The 16,906-nt window shown below is 54.8% G+C and overlaps 1 protein-coding gene across 1 annotated transcript in view; it reads left to right on the top strand.

Moving 5' to 3' along the window:
- The first annotated feature begins 657 nt into the window (after positions 1 to 657).
- PMEPA1 (prostate transmembrane protein, androgen induced 1) overlaps positions 658 to 16,906 on the top strand; it is a 65,128-nt gene continuing 48,879 nt past the window's right edge. Inside the window, exon 1 of the mRNA XM_032257202.1 lies at positions 658 to 1,191. Within this exon, the coding sequence (XP_032113093.1) occupies positions 1,083 to 1,191 (109 nt within the window). The 5' untranslated portion in view covers positions 658 to 1,082. The remainder of the gene's footprint in view (positions 1,192 to 16,906) is intronic.

Raw genomic sequence — 16,906 nt, forward strand, 5'->3', positions numbered from 1 at the left:
AGGTCCCGCCGGCTGGAGCAGCGACAATACAACAGTCCCCGACAGCTATTTACATGACAAGGGCTTCCGGGCGTGTCTACGCGAGTTCCAGTCTTTCCTGGTAGCCCTCCTTCGGTTCAGGTGAAAGCGCTCGGGGGTTCAGTGGGCCAGGATCCCCGAGCTGCCTTCGGAACTCAAGGCAGACAGTCTCCTGCGAAATCAGGAAATGGGTGATCGATCCTGGGGGCTTCCTCCTGCTTTCTCCAATTTCCCTTCCCGGAGCCCCCAGGGACCTTGTGCTCCTCGGAAGATAGGCTAGCCCCAGAAGCCTGGGTCAGGGACCCAGGGACGGGGGCGAGGGGAGGGCGCACCAGACACCCGCCCCGTGCGGCTGGCACCGAGTCCGGCTTCCCGGGCCCCGGCGTGCGCCGGGCAGGCGTTGCAAGCTGACCCCCGTTGGGGAGAAGGCACAGCGCCCCTCCTCCGCTGCGCGGGTGCCGGGTCTACGTGGGCCGCCCTTCTCTGGCCCTTTAAGAGCCCGCCCCGTTCCCCGTCACCCCGCCCCGCGGCTCTGGGAGGGGGTGCGGGGGAACCTCGGCGGGGATTGGCGCAGCGCGCGCCCCCTCCCCGGCCCCCGCGCGGTGGGAACCGGCAGCCCCGTCTAGCGCTGACGTCAGACCGTCTGCCTGCCTCCGACCGCGGTCTCGGAGCGAAACCCGATCTCCTTGGACTTGAATGAGGAGGAGGCGGCGGCGGCGGCGGCGGCGGAGGCGCTCGGCTGGGGAAAGCTAGCGGCGGAGGCTCAGCCCCGGCGGCCGCGCGCGCCCCGCTGCCAGCCCATTCTCCGGACGCCACCGGAGAGCACTGCTGACGCCCCCGGGGCTGCCGAGGGGCGGCCGTGGGGGGCGCCGAGGAGCGCGGTCCCGCGCACTGAGCCCAGCGGCGCCCCGGTAACTTGGCGGCGACCCGAGCCCGGCGAGCCGGGGCGCGCCTCCCCCGCCGCGCGCCTCCTGCATGCGGGGCCCCGGCTCCGGGCGCCGGCCGGAGCCCCCCCCGGCCGCCCCCGCGCCCCCCGCGCACCGCGCCGCGCCGCCGCGCCGTCCATGCACCGCTTGATGGGGGTCAACAGCACCGCCGCCGCCGCCGCCGGGCAGCCCAATGTCTCCTGCACGTGCAACTGCAAACGCTCTTTGTTCCAGAGCATGGAGATCAGTGAGTGACCCCACGCCCCCCTCCCCGGAGACTCCTTGGGGCTCGGACCCTGTGTCCGGGCGCAGCTGCGGGCGGGGGTCCGGGCCGAGCGCGCCCCCTCGGACCGAACGCCCTGCGCCCCGGCAGCGCCCGCCGCACCCCGGGCGCGCCCTCCCGGCTCGCGGCAGCTGGCGGCCGGCCCGGCTTTGTCCCGCGGCGCTGTGAGCCTGGCACGGCCCCGGCTGTCCGCGCCCCGCCCGCCCGCCGGGACTCGGACCCGGGGCCCAGCGGCGGCGCTCGGCGCGGGAGGGCCGGGGCGGGCGGATCCGTGAAGTTTCCATTTTATTTCCCTAAGGGGCAGTCGCGATGGAGCAATTAGGCCGGCTCTTTATCAACTTTGGGCGGGGGTGGAGGGGCGTGTGAGACACTGTCTGGTCTGCGAGGTGTCTGGGGCTCCGGGCGTGTGTCGGGAGTGTTCGCGGCGCTGTGTCTCGGGCTCTGAGTGGATGTCCGTGCGTCTGTGGAGTGTGCGTGGCTGCGTGACTCTGTCTGGGTCTTCGGCGTCTCTCGGGGCGTTTGGGGGTCTGAGTCGAGGTCTTGCCCGAGAGCGCGTGTCTCCGAGTCGTCCTGCCTCTCTGTGTCTTTCCCGAGTCTGGGCCGGGGTGCCTTTCTTCAGCGTGTGCGTCTTTCCGGGGGTCTGGACTGGTTGGGCCAGATCTGAGGACCGTGTGTGTCCAGGTGTCTGAATCCAGGGCTTGGCGCTGGTGCGTCTGGCCCAGCGTGGATCTTGAATGTGTGTGTGTCATTGTGCCAGTGTCTGTGTCCCCGACGCACCTATAAATAGCCTCTGTCTGGACAGCTTGGTTCAGTCTGGCTGGGACCGCCGTGGTTACAAAGGAGTCAAAGTTTGAGGCTGTTTGTGTTTGGGACCGCCTGGCCCTAAAAGGGGTCAGTGAACCAACAGTGGGGAGTGGGGTTTTGAACTTTGTGACCAGTGCAGCAGCCTGGACACCCAAAAGTTGAAACAAGTAATTTCTCCACCTCCTGCACACACAGCCCACCAAGGTGGACATTTGGTTGAGTGGGGAATTGAACCACTACCTCCTGGATTCTAGCTTCTAGCCTACACCCTGTCCCCCAGCCCACCTTTTTGGGGACCTTTTGCTTCCCTGAGCTTTAGTTTCCCCATCCCCACCCCGAAGAAGCACCCGGTGAAGCACATAGCCCTTCTCTGCTCGGGCAAACCTGCCTGTATCTGGGGCCAGGAGCTGAGAAGCAGTCACCGTGGAATGAAGGCAGTGTCTGGGAGGCTCATAAGCGAGTGTCTGCAGGCGGCTGCCAGTTTGTGGCCACTGAGGCTATACGATGAGCTTTGAGTGGTAAAAATAACCAGACTGGCCGGGCTTTGGTGGTGGGTCCTTCTGTCCATCCACCTCTCGACACTCTCTCCCAGCCTGGAATGGAAAGCTCTCTCCCGACCCAACCCTAGCTGCGCTGCGCCAGGCCAGCTAGGTGCCAGGAGGACCTGCCCAGAGCCAGCGTTTGCGGAACCGACTTGCCTTCCCAGAGGCCCTTTGTGAACTCGGGAGGCTAATGAAATGCACGAGGATGCTATTAAAATCCGTTGGCACATGTTTGGAGAGTCTTGCCTTAGATAGGTTGCTGCTTCGGGGCCCTCGCTGCCTCACTTTTCCCCCTTCACTCTTGAAAGCTGCCTTGGGGACCTCCTGCTCAAGGGACACACATCCTTATGCCACCCTTGTTCCAAAGGCTGGGCACAGTGCAGCATTTTGCTCTTGTTCTATTTATGGTTCAGGACTTCGGGGAAAAAAAAGCTTTGTTCTTATTTCTGTCCTTTCTTAGGCTCGTCAGTCCTTCCTGATGTTTTTACTTGACATCAAGGCCTCTTGTTAAATGCCTTGCACGTCACCCACTGCATTTTGCCCCGCTGCCCCCAGCAGCCTTTGAGTGGGACCTTTGGGGTTAATGCCTGGAACCCTAGCCTGTTCCAGCTGGTCCCTGGGTGCCCGGGTTAGTCCTGTGCTGTGTATACACAGCCTGTACTTACTGGAAGAAAGCTGCAAGGCGGGAGGGAAACTGCCAATCTTCAAAATGCAGGTATACTGTAACAGTTTGTTGTAAGCCTGTGTCAGATTTCCCCTAACGACTCGGGTGAGGAAGTGGTAAGGCCTGGTGTCTACTGGAGTTTCTTTACACTGAAAGATAGGAAGGAAGGAGGAAACGGAAAAAGAAAGGAAAGACGTTAGTACTTGGTTTTTCTTTTAACTAGTAGGGGCTGCTGTGTTTTTCATCCAGGGCATGCCGGGAGTTGTTTGCAACTGGAACATGATGGATGGTTTGGAGCTGGGCTTTGAGGCGTTGTCCATGTGGCTTCTATTCTGTAAGATGCCTTGTTTTTTTTATGAGACAGAGTTTTGCTCTTGTTGTCCAGGCTGGAGTGCAGTGGCACAATCTCAGCTCACCACAACCTCTGCCTCCCGGGTTCAAGCGATTCTCCTGCCTCAACCTCCCACATAGCTGGGATTACAGGCATGCACCACCACACCCAGCTAATTTTGTATTTTAAATAGTGACGTGGTTTCTCCATGTTGGTCAGGCTGGTCTTGAACTCCCAATCTCAGGTGACTCAGGATTACAGCCGTGAGCCACTGGGCGCAGCCTGTAAGATACCTTTTTTCGGCGAAAGGAAATTGACCTTGCTAGGTCCTTAAGCCACGACGGACCTCACTTTCCTCATCTGAAGAATGAGACTATGGTGGATGAAATCTGAAATTCTACAGTCTTTCAAGATAGGGTCTCTGCCCCACTGAGCCTGGCTGGAGGTCTTCGGGCTGGACCAGACTTCCCACCCACTGCCGGTTCCCCTGTGTGGTCTGCAGCTACCCCAAATTTCTGACCTGAGAAGACCCTAGGCAAGCTTGGGTTTCACATCCCTGGCTTAGAGATGAGGAAAGTCCACTGTGGAAAGTTTTGCCCGAGGTCCAAAACCCACACCACCCCCAGGCCAGGGTGTTTCTCGTGGACCGCACACACTCTTGAATTTGGAACTTGGTCCCCAGAGCAGGTCCCCCTTGAAATTGCGGGCTGAGGGAAATTGTCAGAGCCCCTTTGTACCCTGGGAACCATGTCTCCTCTCAGGATGCTGAATGCAGTGGGCTCATGTGGAACAGGACACTCCTGGGGCCCTATTTTTTTGAGAGTCAAGGGATGAGGTTGCTATCTGGTGGGAATCCAGCGTTCCCAAAACATGCCCATGGGAAAAGTCTTTCTTTTAAAAAGCCGGGGGTCTTGGGATTAAAGCAGGCAGCATGAGTGACAGCCGGGAGCTTGATGCAGCTACTTTTGAGGAAAGAACTCCTGGCACCCACTTTTCCCAGCATTCTCGTCTACCTCGTTCAGCCCTGCTGCATCTCAGAGATCACCCCTGGCCTTTCTCCTCCGGCTGTTGCCTCAAACTTTTCGGGGCCAGATGGATGCTAAGTTAGCCCTTGGGACAGACTGAACCTGGGGCCATGGGGTGTCTGCTCACGTGGCAGGCGTTTCCCAAGGGTCCTGGGAGGTGCCCCTGCCCTGGGCCCATCTCTGGTGGCATCTACAGTGATGGCTGCCTTTTTAACACCACCCATGGCCAGAGTCACCCAGCCTCTGATTCCTTTTCTCCAACCTGTTCCAAACAAAATGAGAAAACGTCAGAAACTCACAGGACACCCAGGTTTCCATGGGCTCGCCTGGCACATGCTGTTTGACGCTTGAATCAAGTGAGGGTGTAGAGACAGTGCCTTGGCACTGTGACTTTCTGAGCGGCGTAATTCTTTGTTGGGGGGGGGAAGGCTGTGCTGGGCTCTGTAAGGTGTAAGCAGCACCCCTGGCCTCCACCCACTAGATACCAGCACCCCTCTCCCAGTGTGACAGCCAGAAATGTGTCCAGACATCATGCCCCTTGCTGGGAACCACTGTTTAATCAATTAGCGGTCTCTCCTAATGGGCTTGGGGGCCAGAGGGCAGCATCTGGGTTGCCAGGAGATGACCCTCAGTTCCCTTCGGACATCATCCCTGCGCAGGCCTGTGGTCACCCTGCAGCCACTCATCCACTCAACTTTTAATGAGTGCCTGTTTTGTGCCATGGGGGAAAGATAGGGGCTTCCACTTGATGAAGGTTTCCTGTTTTCATCTTGGATTTGCGTTTATAAAGAGAGACCCTGGCATCCGTGAAAGCTGACGTTTCAGGATTGGGGTTAAAATATAGACGTCTAGCACCGGCTATTTTCCCCTGTGGGCCCTGTAAACCCTGGGGCTTTTCACCCGCAGGTTTTCCGACTGTCTGGGTTTTAGGTCGTGGTGCAATAAGGGAGTTATTAAGGGAGTTGATTTCTGTGGCCCAAATCTTAAGTCAGACAGTTGGCCTCAGCTTCCCAGGAGGTCTGGGTTAAGACGGCTACCCTGCCTAGTGTGACCCAGGGTCAGGGTGAGCTTAGCGTTTATCAAGACACAAAATAACTAATCGTTCCTGTGCAAACACACACATGCCTGAGTGGGTGCTTGCATGCGCACACGTGCAGACACACACACGTGCGCACACGCGTTCATACAGATGTACACATAGCTTCTACCCCTCTGTCTTTCCGGTCCCCTTCTCTTTGGGTGGGGAATGGTTAAAACTTCTGGGCATGTAAGAAGAAAAGGGGGAAGAGTGCACACTCTCCCCTGTGAGAGGTGCAAATGTATGCCCTCTCTTTCAAAATGAAGGCACGAGCCGTGTGTGCAGCTGCCCAGGAGAAGGGAGGCTGTCACGTCAGTGGAGGCTGGACGTGCCTACAGCAGAGCTGCCTCCCTCAGGAGCCCCGAGGCAGCCTCCATGCTGCAAGATGCACCCACCACCAAATGGCCCCAGAGCCGTGGGCTCAGGTGTGCCCCCATGCCTGCCCCCACCATTTCCACTCCCATCTTGGCCCAAGGCCAGGGGGTTTAAATGTTTATGGTCTGGTCAATAATATAAAAGCCAGAAAATGTTCAGGGGAGGGTGCTTGGTGGCAGGGTCCAAACCTGAGGATTGGGGTGGCCTTCTCTCTCGGTCTTAGCATCCAGAGACCAAGTTTGCAGGCACCCGGGTGTCTGGGATCCTAACCAAAGAGAAGGAACTCTTACACAGTGAATTTCAGAGGCTGTGCTGCTGCCAGCACTGGGTTCTATACGGTGCACATGCTGAGAGGGGGAGATTGAAGCTGAGGGCCCATTTTTTGCTTTTTACAAGGTGTTGCGTAACACGCGCATGGTTGGGGCACGTGCGGGAGCTGTGCGGGAGGCAGGCCTGCTCTTCATGCACCCTCTGGAGCAACGAGGACGGTACCGTGCTGTGCCAGGGGCTCCTGGAGGCTGGGGGAGCATGGTTCGGGGAAGCAAACTCAGTTGTCTTTGGGGTGGGCTTCGGGGAACCGGGGGCAAGGGTCCAGTTTAAAGGCACTGTGGCCGCTGCTTAGCCCATCATTGCCACGTGGGCCCTGCGCCGGATCTTTCCATCCCAGGACAGCCAAACAGTTAGATTTTGACATGAAACTCCTGGGTTTTAAGTGCTGGCAGTTCCTTTTGTTCCCCCCATCACCAAGAGGCCCCACAGAACCTGCCGGCAGACCCCATCTGTCCCATCAAGTGACCTGCCCTGCTGTGGGTGAGTTAGGAGTGTGGCTGAGGGCCAGAGGGATGGAGGCATCAAAACTTGCTGGCTGCATGCCTTTGTGTCGCCCTTCACTGTCACCTCATGGGTCTATAAAGTGGGGCAACAATGGCCCCTGTGCTGAGGGGGCCAAGAATATTGAGAGAGATTCTGGCCGTGTGTCGCCTGGTGTCTGGTGCAGCTGCGTGTTTGTGGAGGTGGGAGCTGGTGGTGTGGGCTGGTGATGATGGCGGGGGCGATTGGACTCGATGGTGTGTTCTGCCTGGTTCCCTCGTGGTCACTCTCTAACAGAGTGCCTAATGATGAGAAGGCCTTCACTAGAAAATGGTCGCCCATCCTCGGACTGGCTGGGAAAGTTGGAATCAACAGGCCCGTCTGTGGCCCATGGCCTTGAACATGGAGGTAATTGACTATCTGTGTGATACTCCTTGTCCTTGCCAGGGCCACCACAGACCTGGCTGGCAATGACCCCAGCGTGCCAGCTACTGGCCCAGGAGGCCCCAGACGGTCTCTTCAGGCCTGCCAGCAGGGTTCCCTTAATCCACTGCCAGGCTTGGTGGACAGACGGTGGAAGAGGGGGTACAAAGCAAGGCACACAACTGGAGGTGTGAGGTCAACACCGCCCTGATGTCCAGAAGCACCACTGGGTCCAAGTCCTAAGACAGCCTAACCTGGGAGCAGAAAGCCTGGAAGCTTCTGATAGTTTGTGGCTCTCTTTTTTGAGGATCAACTGAAAATTTTAACAGGTGAGTGTATGTGGGGACAAACCATTAAAATAGAGGCTTTGATCTCTCCCACCTCCACCAACAGGTGCAGCAGGGTAGGAGGGCTGGGGAGGGGCCAGTCTTCAGTTTCACTTCTGCTCCGAGCACTCCTCCCTGCCGTCTCCCCAGGGTGGGCTGCTGGGCTGCACCCCGTTGTGAAGCCATGACAAAGATGAGTACTGACAGTCAACCTCATTTTCCCATTGGATGACACTACAAAGCCAAACCTTGACACCTCAGGGGTCTCATCAGGGTCTTGTCAGGCACTGGTAGAACTGTTTGTCAACAACGTGGGAAAAATCCGAGAATGACTTGCCAGGCGGGGCAGGGGCTTCGGCACCTGGGGTGGGCCTGCAAGAGCTTGGGGGCATCCCCAGGCTATCCAAGAGCTGCAGGATGGCTTCTCGTTTCTCTTTTCCGGGTGACTGATGGATTTCTTTTGCTTCTGCTCTTTTTCCTAGTTGGATGTGAAGAGATTATTATATGCCAGGTATTAGTGACGCATTTTTTCAGTGTTCAGAACAACCCTGAGAGAGCTATTGCACCAATTTGCAGATGCAAAAATAGGATCAGAGAGGGTAAGATACTCGCTCGGGGTCACACAGCCAGGAACTGATGCTCCGTTGGGATTCAAACCCAGCTTCTCTGACCTTGCAACCCACCCTCCCAGGCTCTCTCTCCCACACACCGACCTCCTGAGCTCCAGGGCTTTCTTTGCAGGACTGGCCATTGCAGTGGTATTTTAGGATTCCAAGACTGCAAGCCCGTATTGGACCATTTGTTAGGGAAGAGCACATACGAATTGGCCACCCCTCAGAGCAATTGGGTCTGCTCTACTCTGGCAAGACACTGGCTGATGTTCACTGGAAGTGTCTCCCCGAAACACATGTGCCTTGTCAGGCTGCAAGAGGGGCCGGTGTCTCTGTCTCCAGCTCCTCTATGCTTCTCTACACGCCAGCACCAACGGATGTCGCGGCAGGAGCTTAGGAAGCAGCTGGGGAATGTTCCCCAGAGAATCAAATGTAGACTGGATAGGGGGCATCACTAGACACAGCCTCCGCAGGGGCTCAGCGTTCAGCACCGTTTGCCACGCACCTCTGGCCTCCTGCGCTGTTCCTGGGGCTGCAGAACATCAGGGAACAACACAGGCAAATCCCTGCCCTCTGCGAGCTGCTGCTCTTATACGGAGACAGGTTAAAGAAGGGAGGCTGAGAGGCCACACTCAGGGGCACCCCCAGGGCCTCGCCTAGTGAGACCCCCAGCCTGGCGACCTGTTTGGGGCCCAGGAGCACCCTGGCCTTCCTCCTGTTGCGCCTTTCATGGCAGTAGTCGAATCTTTGTGTCGTTAGCTATGCCTCTTCTGCTTTCCCTGCAGGCGCTGAGCACCGATGGGTTGTTTTCTTGGTTGTCACCAAATGTGGTAGGAGCCTCATATGCGTTGGGTGCAGGGACGAAGTGGGCAGGTGAACTTCTAAGAGATTCCAGATTCTTAGGGTCAAGATACAGGCTTTGAAGACCTTCATTTTGGGGGTGAGGGTGGTATCCTCCCAAGCCTCCAGTTGACCCTCTGTAAAGTGGAAGGAAGAATGACATCTGTTTTATGGGATTGTCAAGACTGTTACATGAAAAGCATCTCTGGCACACAGTGTGATTTTTAGTGCTCCAAAGTTTCCGCTGTTTGGGGCAGGGAGCTGTGCCCGAGTTTCCTACCTGCCCTCTCTTCCGGGTCCAAGGGGTAGGTACAGAAGTCAATGTGGACCCACCTCCCCTGCGCCCGCTCCAGTTGTCCTGGGTGGCCGGGGTTTCACAGTGATGGCTTCAGTCCTACTGAGGGCATCTGATGGAAAAACGCATTGCCAGCGCTTGCCTCAGGCCCCCGGAAGAATTCCTAGGGTGGTTCTTGGCACACACTGACTTCAGACTGGGAATGCTTTGGGGTTATTCCCCTCATGGAGGAAGGTGGAGTTTGCTTGGAGGTGATGTTGAGATGCCGCATGTTGAACCGAGCTACGCAGCTATTGTGGCTCAGCTTCGCCGAATCGGGTGGTGGTCGGCTACTCCTGATGCTCCAGCACGTTCTAGTACGAATTTGTTGCTCATGGGGATGGGGGTAGGAAGAAAGGCGGCTTGGAATCGGTACCTGACATAAACTAATAAGGAGGTCCGGAAGATTGGGAAGTATAGTCTGATTTTCTTTCTTTCTTTTTTTTGATGTCTTTCTTTTTTTTCTTTTTTTTAAACATTGCTTTATTTTTTGAGATGGAGTCTCACTCCGACACCCAAACTGGAGTGCAGTGGTGTGATTTCAGCTCCCCACAACCTCTACCGCCTGTGTTCAAGCCATTTTCGTACCTCAGCCTCCCAAGCAGCTGGGACTATAGGCCTGAGCCATCACACCCGGATAATTTTTTTGTACTTTTAGTAGAGAGAGGGTTTTGCCATTTTGGCCAGGCTGGTCTTGAACTCCTGACTTCAGGTGATCCGTGCACCTCGGCCTCCCAAAGTGCTGGGATTACAGGTATGAGCCACCATGCCTGGCCTCTTTTTAAATGTCTTTTAACTAAAATCATTCGCGATTGTTTCAGTGGGCTTGGGAATTGGCTCTACTGGCAGAAAAGAGAATTTTAATTATTGGTAACAAGTTGAAAATACCCCGTGGCTTCAGGATCTGGATGCCGGATAAAGGTTGCTGCGACCGCCACAAACCAAGTCCTCACCATTACCAAGAAGCACCTTGCAATCTTCCTTGGTAGCAGCGCCAGGCCCGCAGGCTGGATGGCTACAGCTGGAACCAGCTAGCAGTCATCCAGGTTCGAGGTGCCGCTTTGCCTTTTAAGTCTTAAGAAACTGTCCTGTATCCTTTGTCCCCAGTGTAGGCTTTTTGGGGTTTCAGGGGAGGTGGCTGTGCAAGTGATTATTTGTATTGATAAAAGTTGCATGATCTTGGCACCAAATAGATCAATACACATTTTGACAGTTGGTGAAAGTGGAGCTGTTGTGTGTCTCAGTTTCCCTGTTCCCCCGAACACGCTCCGTAAAGCATGGGCCTGTGATGGGATCTGTCAGTGGCAGCTGTCAGCCTCTGTTGTCATTGATGGGTTGTCCTGGATTCCCAGTGTGGGGGTCGCATCAGTATCAGGAGTGGAAGAATCTCTGTTGGTCCTTAAGGTCTCCAGGAGGGACCAGTTCCATCGATGGCTTGGAGAGCGTGAAAGTGACAAACCCAGCCATGAATCTGTCTGAGTGTCAGTGGTTAAGATTAAAAAAGGATTTTTTTAAAATTTAAAGCCACGTATCTTTACATATATACAATATATATCTGTATTTTGTGTATGATATATGTACAATATGGACTGTCTAAATGTGTGAGTTCCAACCACCCAGGCCAGGAGGCCTCTCTGAGGTGCCTTGATGGAGCCTGCCGTGGGCACCCCACCTCCCACAGGTGTGCCGCAGGGTGAGCTCAGGTGAGCCTGACCTTCTCCTGGCTTTGCCCTGGGTTCCCCCAGGGCAGATGAAATCAGATTTTCCAGGCTCTGTCCTGAGCAGCAAGTGGGAAGCTGAATCCCTTTGTCAGAAATGTTGAGCAATGCAAACTGCTCTTTCCCCCAGGTGGTTTTCAGCACCAACTGGTCTCAGTTGCCTGGTTATCCTCTGCTCATCTAGACCGGATCCCAAAAGACTGCCCTGCACCCCACTCACCTTGCTCAGCCCATGGGGCAGTCCTGGCAGCTGGTAGTTGTGTAGGGAGAGAGACTGTGGCGAGGTCCAGGGGCGTTTCAGAGCCCAGACCCTTTGTATGTATGTAGTCCTTGGTCAGCCCCTTACTCTCCCCGATCTTGGCTGCCTCATCTATAAACTGGGATTTATAATTACGGTGTGGGGGTGATTAAATAAATAGCCTTTAAGCACCTAACACAGGGCTTAGTACCTAGTAGATGCTCCATAAATGGCCACGAGGGTGCTGACGGTGAGTAGGGGTTGGTGGTAAGCGGGACGGCTGCCGAGAGTGTGAGCTGGGCGGAGCTCAGGTTGACCCTCTCTCGAATCAAGCTGCCCACTGGGCTTGCACATCCGTGATGTGGGTGACGCCACAGACTGCACAGCTGGCCCATAAGGTTCAGATGCCCAGACAACAACATTCAGTTTGAACCCTGTGTGGTGATTTCATCCCAGAGGTCACACGTCCTTTAGGGAGACTCAGAATTTGCATGGGGCCACAGCAAATGCCTTTTCTTCATCACCCTGCGTTATACAGCAGGCAACAGAGCTTCGATCTGAAACACCTCGTGGAAGTCAATTGAGAGATGGCGTGAGAGTTTGGTTGTGATCAGCGATGTGCTTCAAACTCCCAGAGAAGGGAGAATCTCAGTGTACTCTTATGACCGCTACATTTAAAGAATAAAAAGTAAAAGTGAATACATACAGGGACTTTAGTCAAGCCTGTGTGTGTTTCTGTATGCACATGCTCACTTCTCAGGATTTCTACAGGGTCCGAAGCAGCTTTCCAGAAGAAGGTGGAAAGCGAAGCCAGGGAGCTTTGCGCAGGTCTGGGAACCCTGCAGGAACTCGGTGCCCGCCCCGCCTGTTCTGCAGATTCCCCTCACCGGGCTGAGCTGATGTCTGTAGCTGGCCAGAGCTCTAATTGCCTTCCTAAAAACAATTTAGTCGGTAATAATTCTATAAACCTCTGAATCAACTTTGCGCAAACACCCTGAGTAATTTCTTTGTTCTTTTCTTTCTACTTTGTGATTGGTGTCTGTAAAAGCCAAAGGTTTGGTCTTGCGGAAGGCGTGATTCATTTATTGGTGTCTGTGCCTCCTCCTTATTGAGTCATTTCAGATGCCATCGTGGTGAGCCAGGGCTGATGCATATGGGGCTGAGCTTAGAAGCCAGTGGGGTCATGGCCATAGGAAGAAACTGTTTCTCTAATCTGCTTATGATACGGGAGAAAGAGGCGGGTCTATTGAGATGATGGAGAGCGTGTCAATTACATGGGTGAATATAACCGATGGAACAACAGCGACCAACCTTTAAACACCACTCCATTTGCTGCTGTCGATCATTAGATCACAGCTCAATGTACTCCTAGCTATGGTGCATCTCTCCCCATGTTTATGAATCTTGAGGTCTGAGCAGGCTGACGTGGGAGGGATACCCACACCAAACCCGGAGAGATGGTTCAAGTCATAAGCCACAGATGCAGAGAATGTGGCTTCTTTAACAAGTTTATCAGCTGGACCTACCATGAAACAAATGTTTAAATGTTTAGGCTTATGTGTAAGGGAGTCACTGCCTCATTCCCCACTCATTTCTCTAACAGTGACAATCATTAGAGGTTTGCAGTTGGTAGGTCTTAGCATTATTCTCCACTGTGTGAACTTACACATGGTGCCACTTGCTTTGCCTTATTTTATTAGTTGCTTTGGTCCTAAAGTGTCCCTGCCCTCCTGTCTAGAGGGTAATCAGCATTGCTTACCACATGGCCCAGAGGTGTGATTATGAGTCAAAATTCCGATCGTCTGTGTAGATCTAGGCTCTGCCTGCAAGAGGAATATGTATTCCTGTGGGGTATTTCCTCCCTGCAGTGCTTTCTCTGGTTGGTTCCCATTTCCATTGCTCCACTGTCTCCTCCACTCTGCATCGGGAAACAAGGGCCTGGCTCAGGTCGTTTTGAACCTCCAGCTCCTAGCTCAGGGCCAAGTACAAAGCCTGTCTGTCTAGCTGCTGGCTGGATGACTATGAGAAAGTTCACTGGAGGAGACTCCAGCCAGTATTTTTTGAGCTGCCTGGTGACTTTCAAAGTATAGATCAGGGGAGTTGAGTGCATGGCATTCGATCCAGCATCCCCCACTTGCTGTCCGTGACAGACATTGCTAATCAATTGCACCCTCCACCCTTGCCGGCTCGGGTCCTCACCCAGGTGGTACTCCCGGTGTCTGCTCTCAGTCGGGGTTCAGACAGGGCTTGAGTGATGACATCTGTTGGCCTTCAGGATGTGGATGATCCTTTTGGGGAAAACTGGAAGTTGTGCAGAGAAATGGCTGACTGAAAGACTAGTGGGGCTGCAGAAATCCTGGTGCATGCAGCCATCAGGACCAAATCCCGTCTGCTCCTCCTCGTCACTCTGTGTGAGTCCCAAGGCAGTTCCTTCCATGAGTTCTAAGGACATTCCCCAGCTGTGGATGGCCCAGCCCCACACTTCAGCCGCCTGTGGCAGGAACCTCCCAGCACTGTAATGAAGCAGCATCCAAGTGTGACTCCACGAGCAAGGCTCCCCCAAGAGCACGCTCTGTCCGAGTAAGCATTACTCCTTGGTTCCTTGAAGATATGTCAGTTTTCTTTAAAATCAGGGTGCAAACAGGAACGTGCATAGAGGCCTCCGTTTTCTTTTGCCAGCCTCTCTCTGCGGAAGGCTTGAGCTCTGCTCTGAGCACTTGGCTGCATTCCCTTTCACTTTAGCGACAATGGTCTCTGGATCCTCTTCCCAAAATAGACTCAGAGGGGAGTTGACAGTGGGGTTCAGGAACAAGGACGAGAAACAGGAGAATCCGGGAGGCAGTCAGTATTTAGGGAATGAACCTGACACCCAACAACTTTGTCTTCTTGGTTGTTTTTCTGGTTTCTTGCCTGTGAAATCGTGGCTTTTTGAACCCGAGCGATTCCTGCTAACAGCAGCAGGTGCTCACAGAGCACTTTGCACACCCTGTCTCATTAATCCTCATGGCAACCCCGTCGCATGGAGAAACGGAGCTAAGTCACTTGCCAGGGATCACCCAGCACACCGCAGAGCAGGATTTGAGCTTGGGCTGCGGTATCTTGGCACGACAGGGAGGGAGAGTCACAGAGAAGCAGGACCGCTGGCCAGCCTGGGGTCCAAGGGGAAAGTTTTGGACACGAGGTTTTCCTCGTGTTCCTGTAGCCCCAGGGGCACCCAGGCTCATACCTCTTTCTTCCTGAAGCCTGTGCTTCGCTCCTAGGCAGGGACGAGCCCACTTTCCCGTGAGCCTCAGAACCACCTGTCACTCGGTTAAAGGAATGTGGCTGGCTGGGGGCCCTGCTCCTTCCTCCTCCCCCCATCCTCCGCACACCTCCCTCCTTGGAAGGGGGCTGGGCAGCGATCCCTGTGGCTCAGAGTGGTGGCGAGCAGAAATTGTCTGCTAACAGGTTGCTGCTGAAGGGAGAAAGTGGTCCCTGTGACCAGTGGGGTGCTTGGGCAGGTTCTGAGCTCCCTAGAAGGGGAGAAGAGAGAGTCCAGAGAACATCTGGGCTGGAGGACTCTCTAGCCTTAAAATGCAGCAGTTCTCAGTCCTGGCTGCACATTCACACCACCCAAGGGGCTGTGGCTGCACCCAGACCCACTACATCAGAGCCTCTGGGAGGGGGTCAGGCCATCCAGATTTCCTAAAACTGCCCAGCTAATTCCTGGTGTGGCAGAGTTAAGCACGCTCGGCTGCCCCCAGCCCCAAGCTTGCAGATAGGTAAGTTGAGGTCTGGTGAGGGGGAAAAGGAAACTCGGGCCACTCTTCAGCCACAAAGTCCTTCTGGCGCTAAACAGAGGAGTACTGCCAGGTGGCTCACGCCCGTAATCCCAGCACTTTGAGAGGCCGAGCAGCTGGATCACCTGAGGTCAGGAGTTTAAGACCAGCCTGGCCAACATGGTGAAACTCCATCTCCATTAGAAATGCAAAAACTCCATGTCCATTAGAAATGCAAAAATTAGCTGTGCTGGTGGTGAGTGCCTGTAATCCCAGCTACTCAAGAGGCTGAGGCAGGAGAATCGCCTGATCCCAGGAGGCGGAGGTTGCAGTAAGCTGAAATCATGCCACTGCACTCCAGCCTGGTGACAGAGTGAGACTCTGTCTCAAAACAAAATAAAAAAGAGGAGCGCTGCTGATAGTGTTCTCACTGTAAGGACCCCATGTCAGTGGCTCTGTGCGTGCGCCCTGCACCTTGTGTGCCTGCTCTCGGACAGGCAGGCATCCCACAGGTGTGGGAGTGCAGGCATCACCTAGTTCAGGCCAAAGACACTGGAGGGGCAAACCAACCGGGCGTATGGTTTCACCAGCATCAGGCTGGACTCTGAGCATCCCGGCTCTTTTTTGCCCCCTGTTCCTGGCTGGACACAACCTTAAACGTGGGCTTCAGGTTGAAGCCGGCCCAACCTTACCTTCTGGGTTCTCGGTAACCTATGCATTGCGTTCTGCTTCTCCCGGGGGTGGTGGAATCGCATCTTCAAAGGCACCTTAGCCAGAGTGAAAGGGAGAATCACTGAAAATGAGAACAGGGCACTGGCAAGCCCAAGGTCGAAGGGGAATGTTCTGGACATGAGGTTTTCTTCATGCCCCTGCAGCCCCCGGTGAGCATAGGTTCATTCCTCTCTCCCTCTCTGCGCTCTCCTCACCTGTCTTCCCCATAAAATGGGCAGAACCCATGAGGAGGACCCCCAGGTTGCTGGAAGAAGGGAGACACTGCAAAGGGCCCCCGCAGGCGGCTCGGCTACCTTTCCTCTTCTCTTAGAAACCTGTGTCTCCCTCTGCTGTGACGTGTTTACTGACGTGGAATTTACAGACAGGAAAATGCACACTGATCATAGGTGTGCGGTGTGATGGGTTTGGGCCAGCATGTATATGCAGCCGTGGCCAGGTTTAGGTCTGGGATCTTTCATCTCCCTTCCCAGGCTGGGACTGCACCTGCCCCGAGAGGCAGTGGCGCTATGGATTTGATCATCACAGATGACGTTTTTCTCCTGTAGATGTTGCGTAAATGGAATAATTCTGTATGTTCACGGTTTTTGATTGGCTCCTCGGTGACTGACATGCACCTGTGTTGTCGCATGTGTTGATGGTGGCTTCTTTTTATTTTGAGAAGCATTGCATTGTGGATGTGAACCACAGGCCCGCAGTTTTGTTTGTTTGTTTTGAGACGGAGTCTCACTCTGTTGCCCAGGCTGGAGTGCAGTGGCAGAGTCTCTGCTTGCTGCAACCTCTGCTTCCTGGGTTCAAGCAATTCTTCTGCCTCAGCCTCCTGAGTAGCTGGGATTACAGGCATATGCCACCATGCCCAGCTAATTTTTGCATTTTTAGTGGAGACAGGGTTTCACCATGTTGGCTAGGCTGGTCTTGAACTTCTGACTCCAAGTGATCTTCCTGCCTTGGCCTCCCAAAGTGCTGGGATTTCAAGCATGAGCCACCAAGCCTGGCCAGGCCTGCAGTTTTAAGCAGGGCTGAAGGATTGTGAAGGGGCTGAGGAATCTGGGCCCATAACGGGTACCAGAGAC

This window comes from Sapajus apella, unplaced genomic scaffold, assembly GCF_009761245.1.
Source record: "Sapajus apella isolate SASKATOON/1434 unplaced genomic scaffold, GSC_monkey_1.0 scaffold96, whole genome shotgun sequence".
NCBI classification, from domain to species: domain Eukaryota; kingdom Metazoa; phylum Chordata; class Mammalia; order Primates; family Cebidae; genus Sapajus; species Sapajus apella.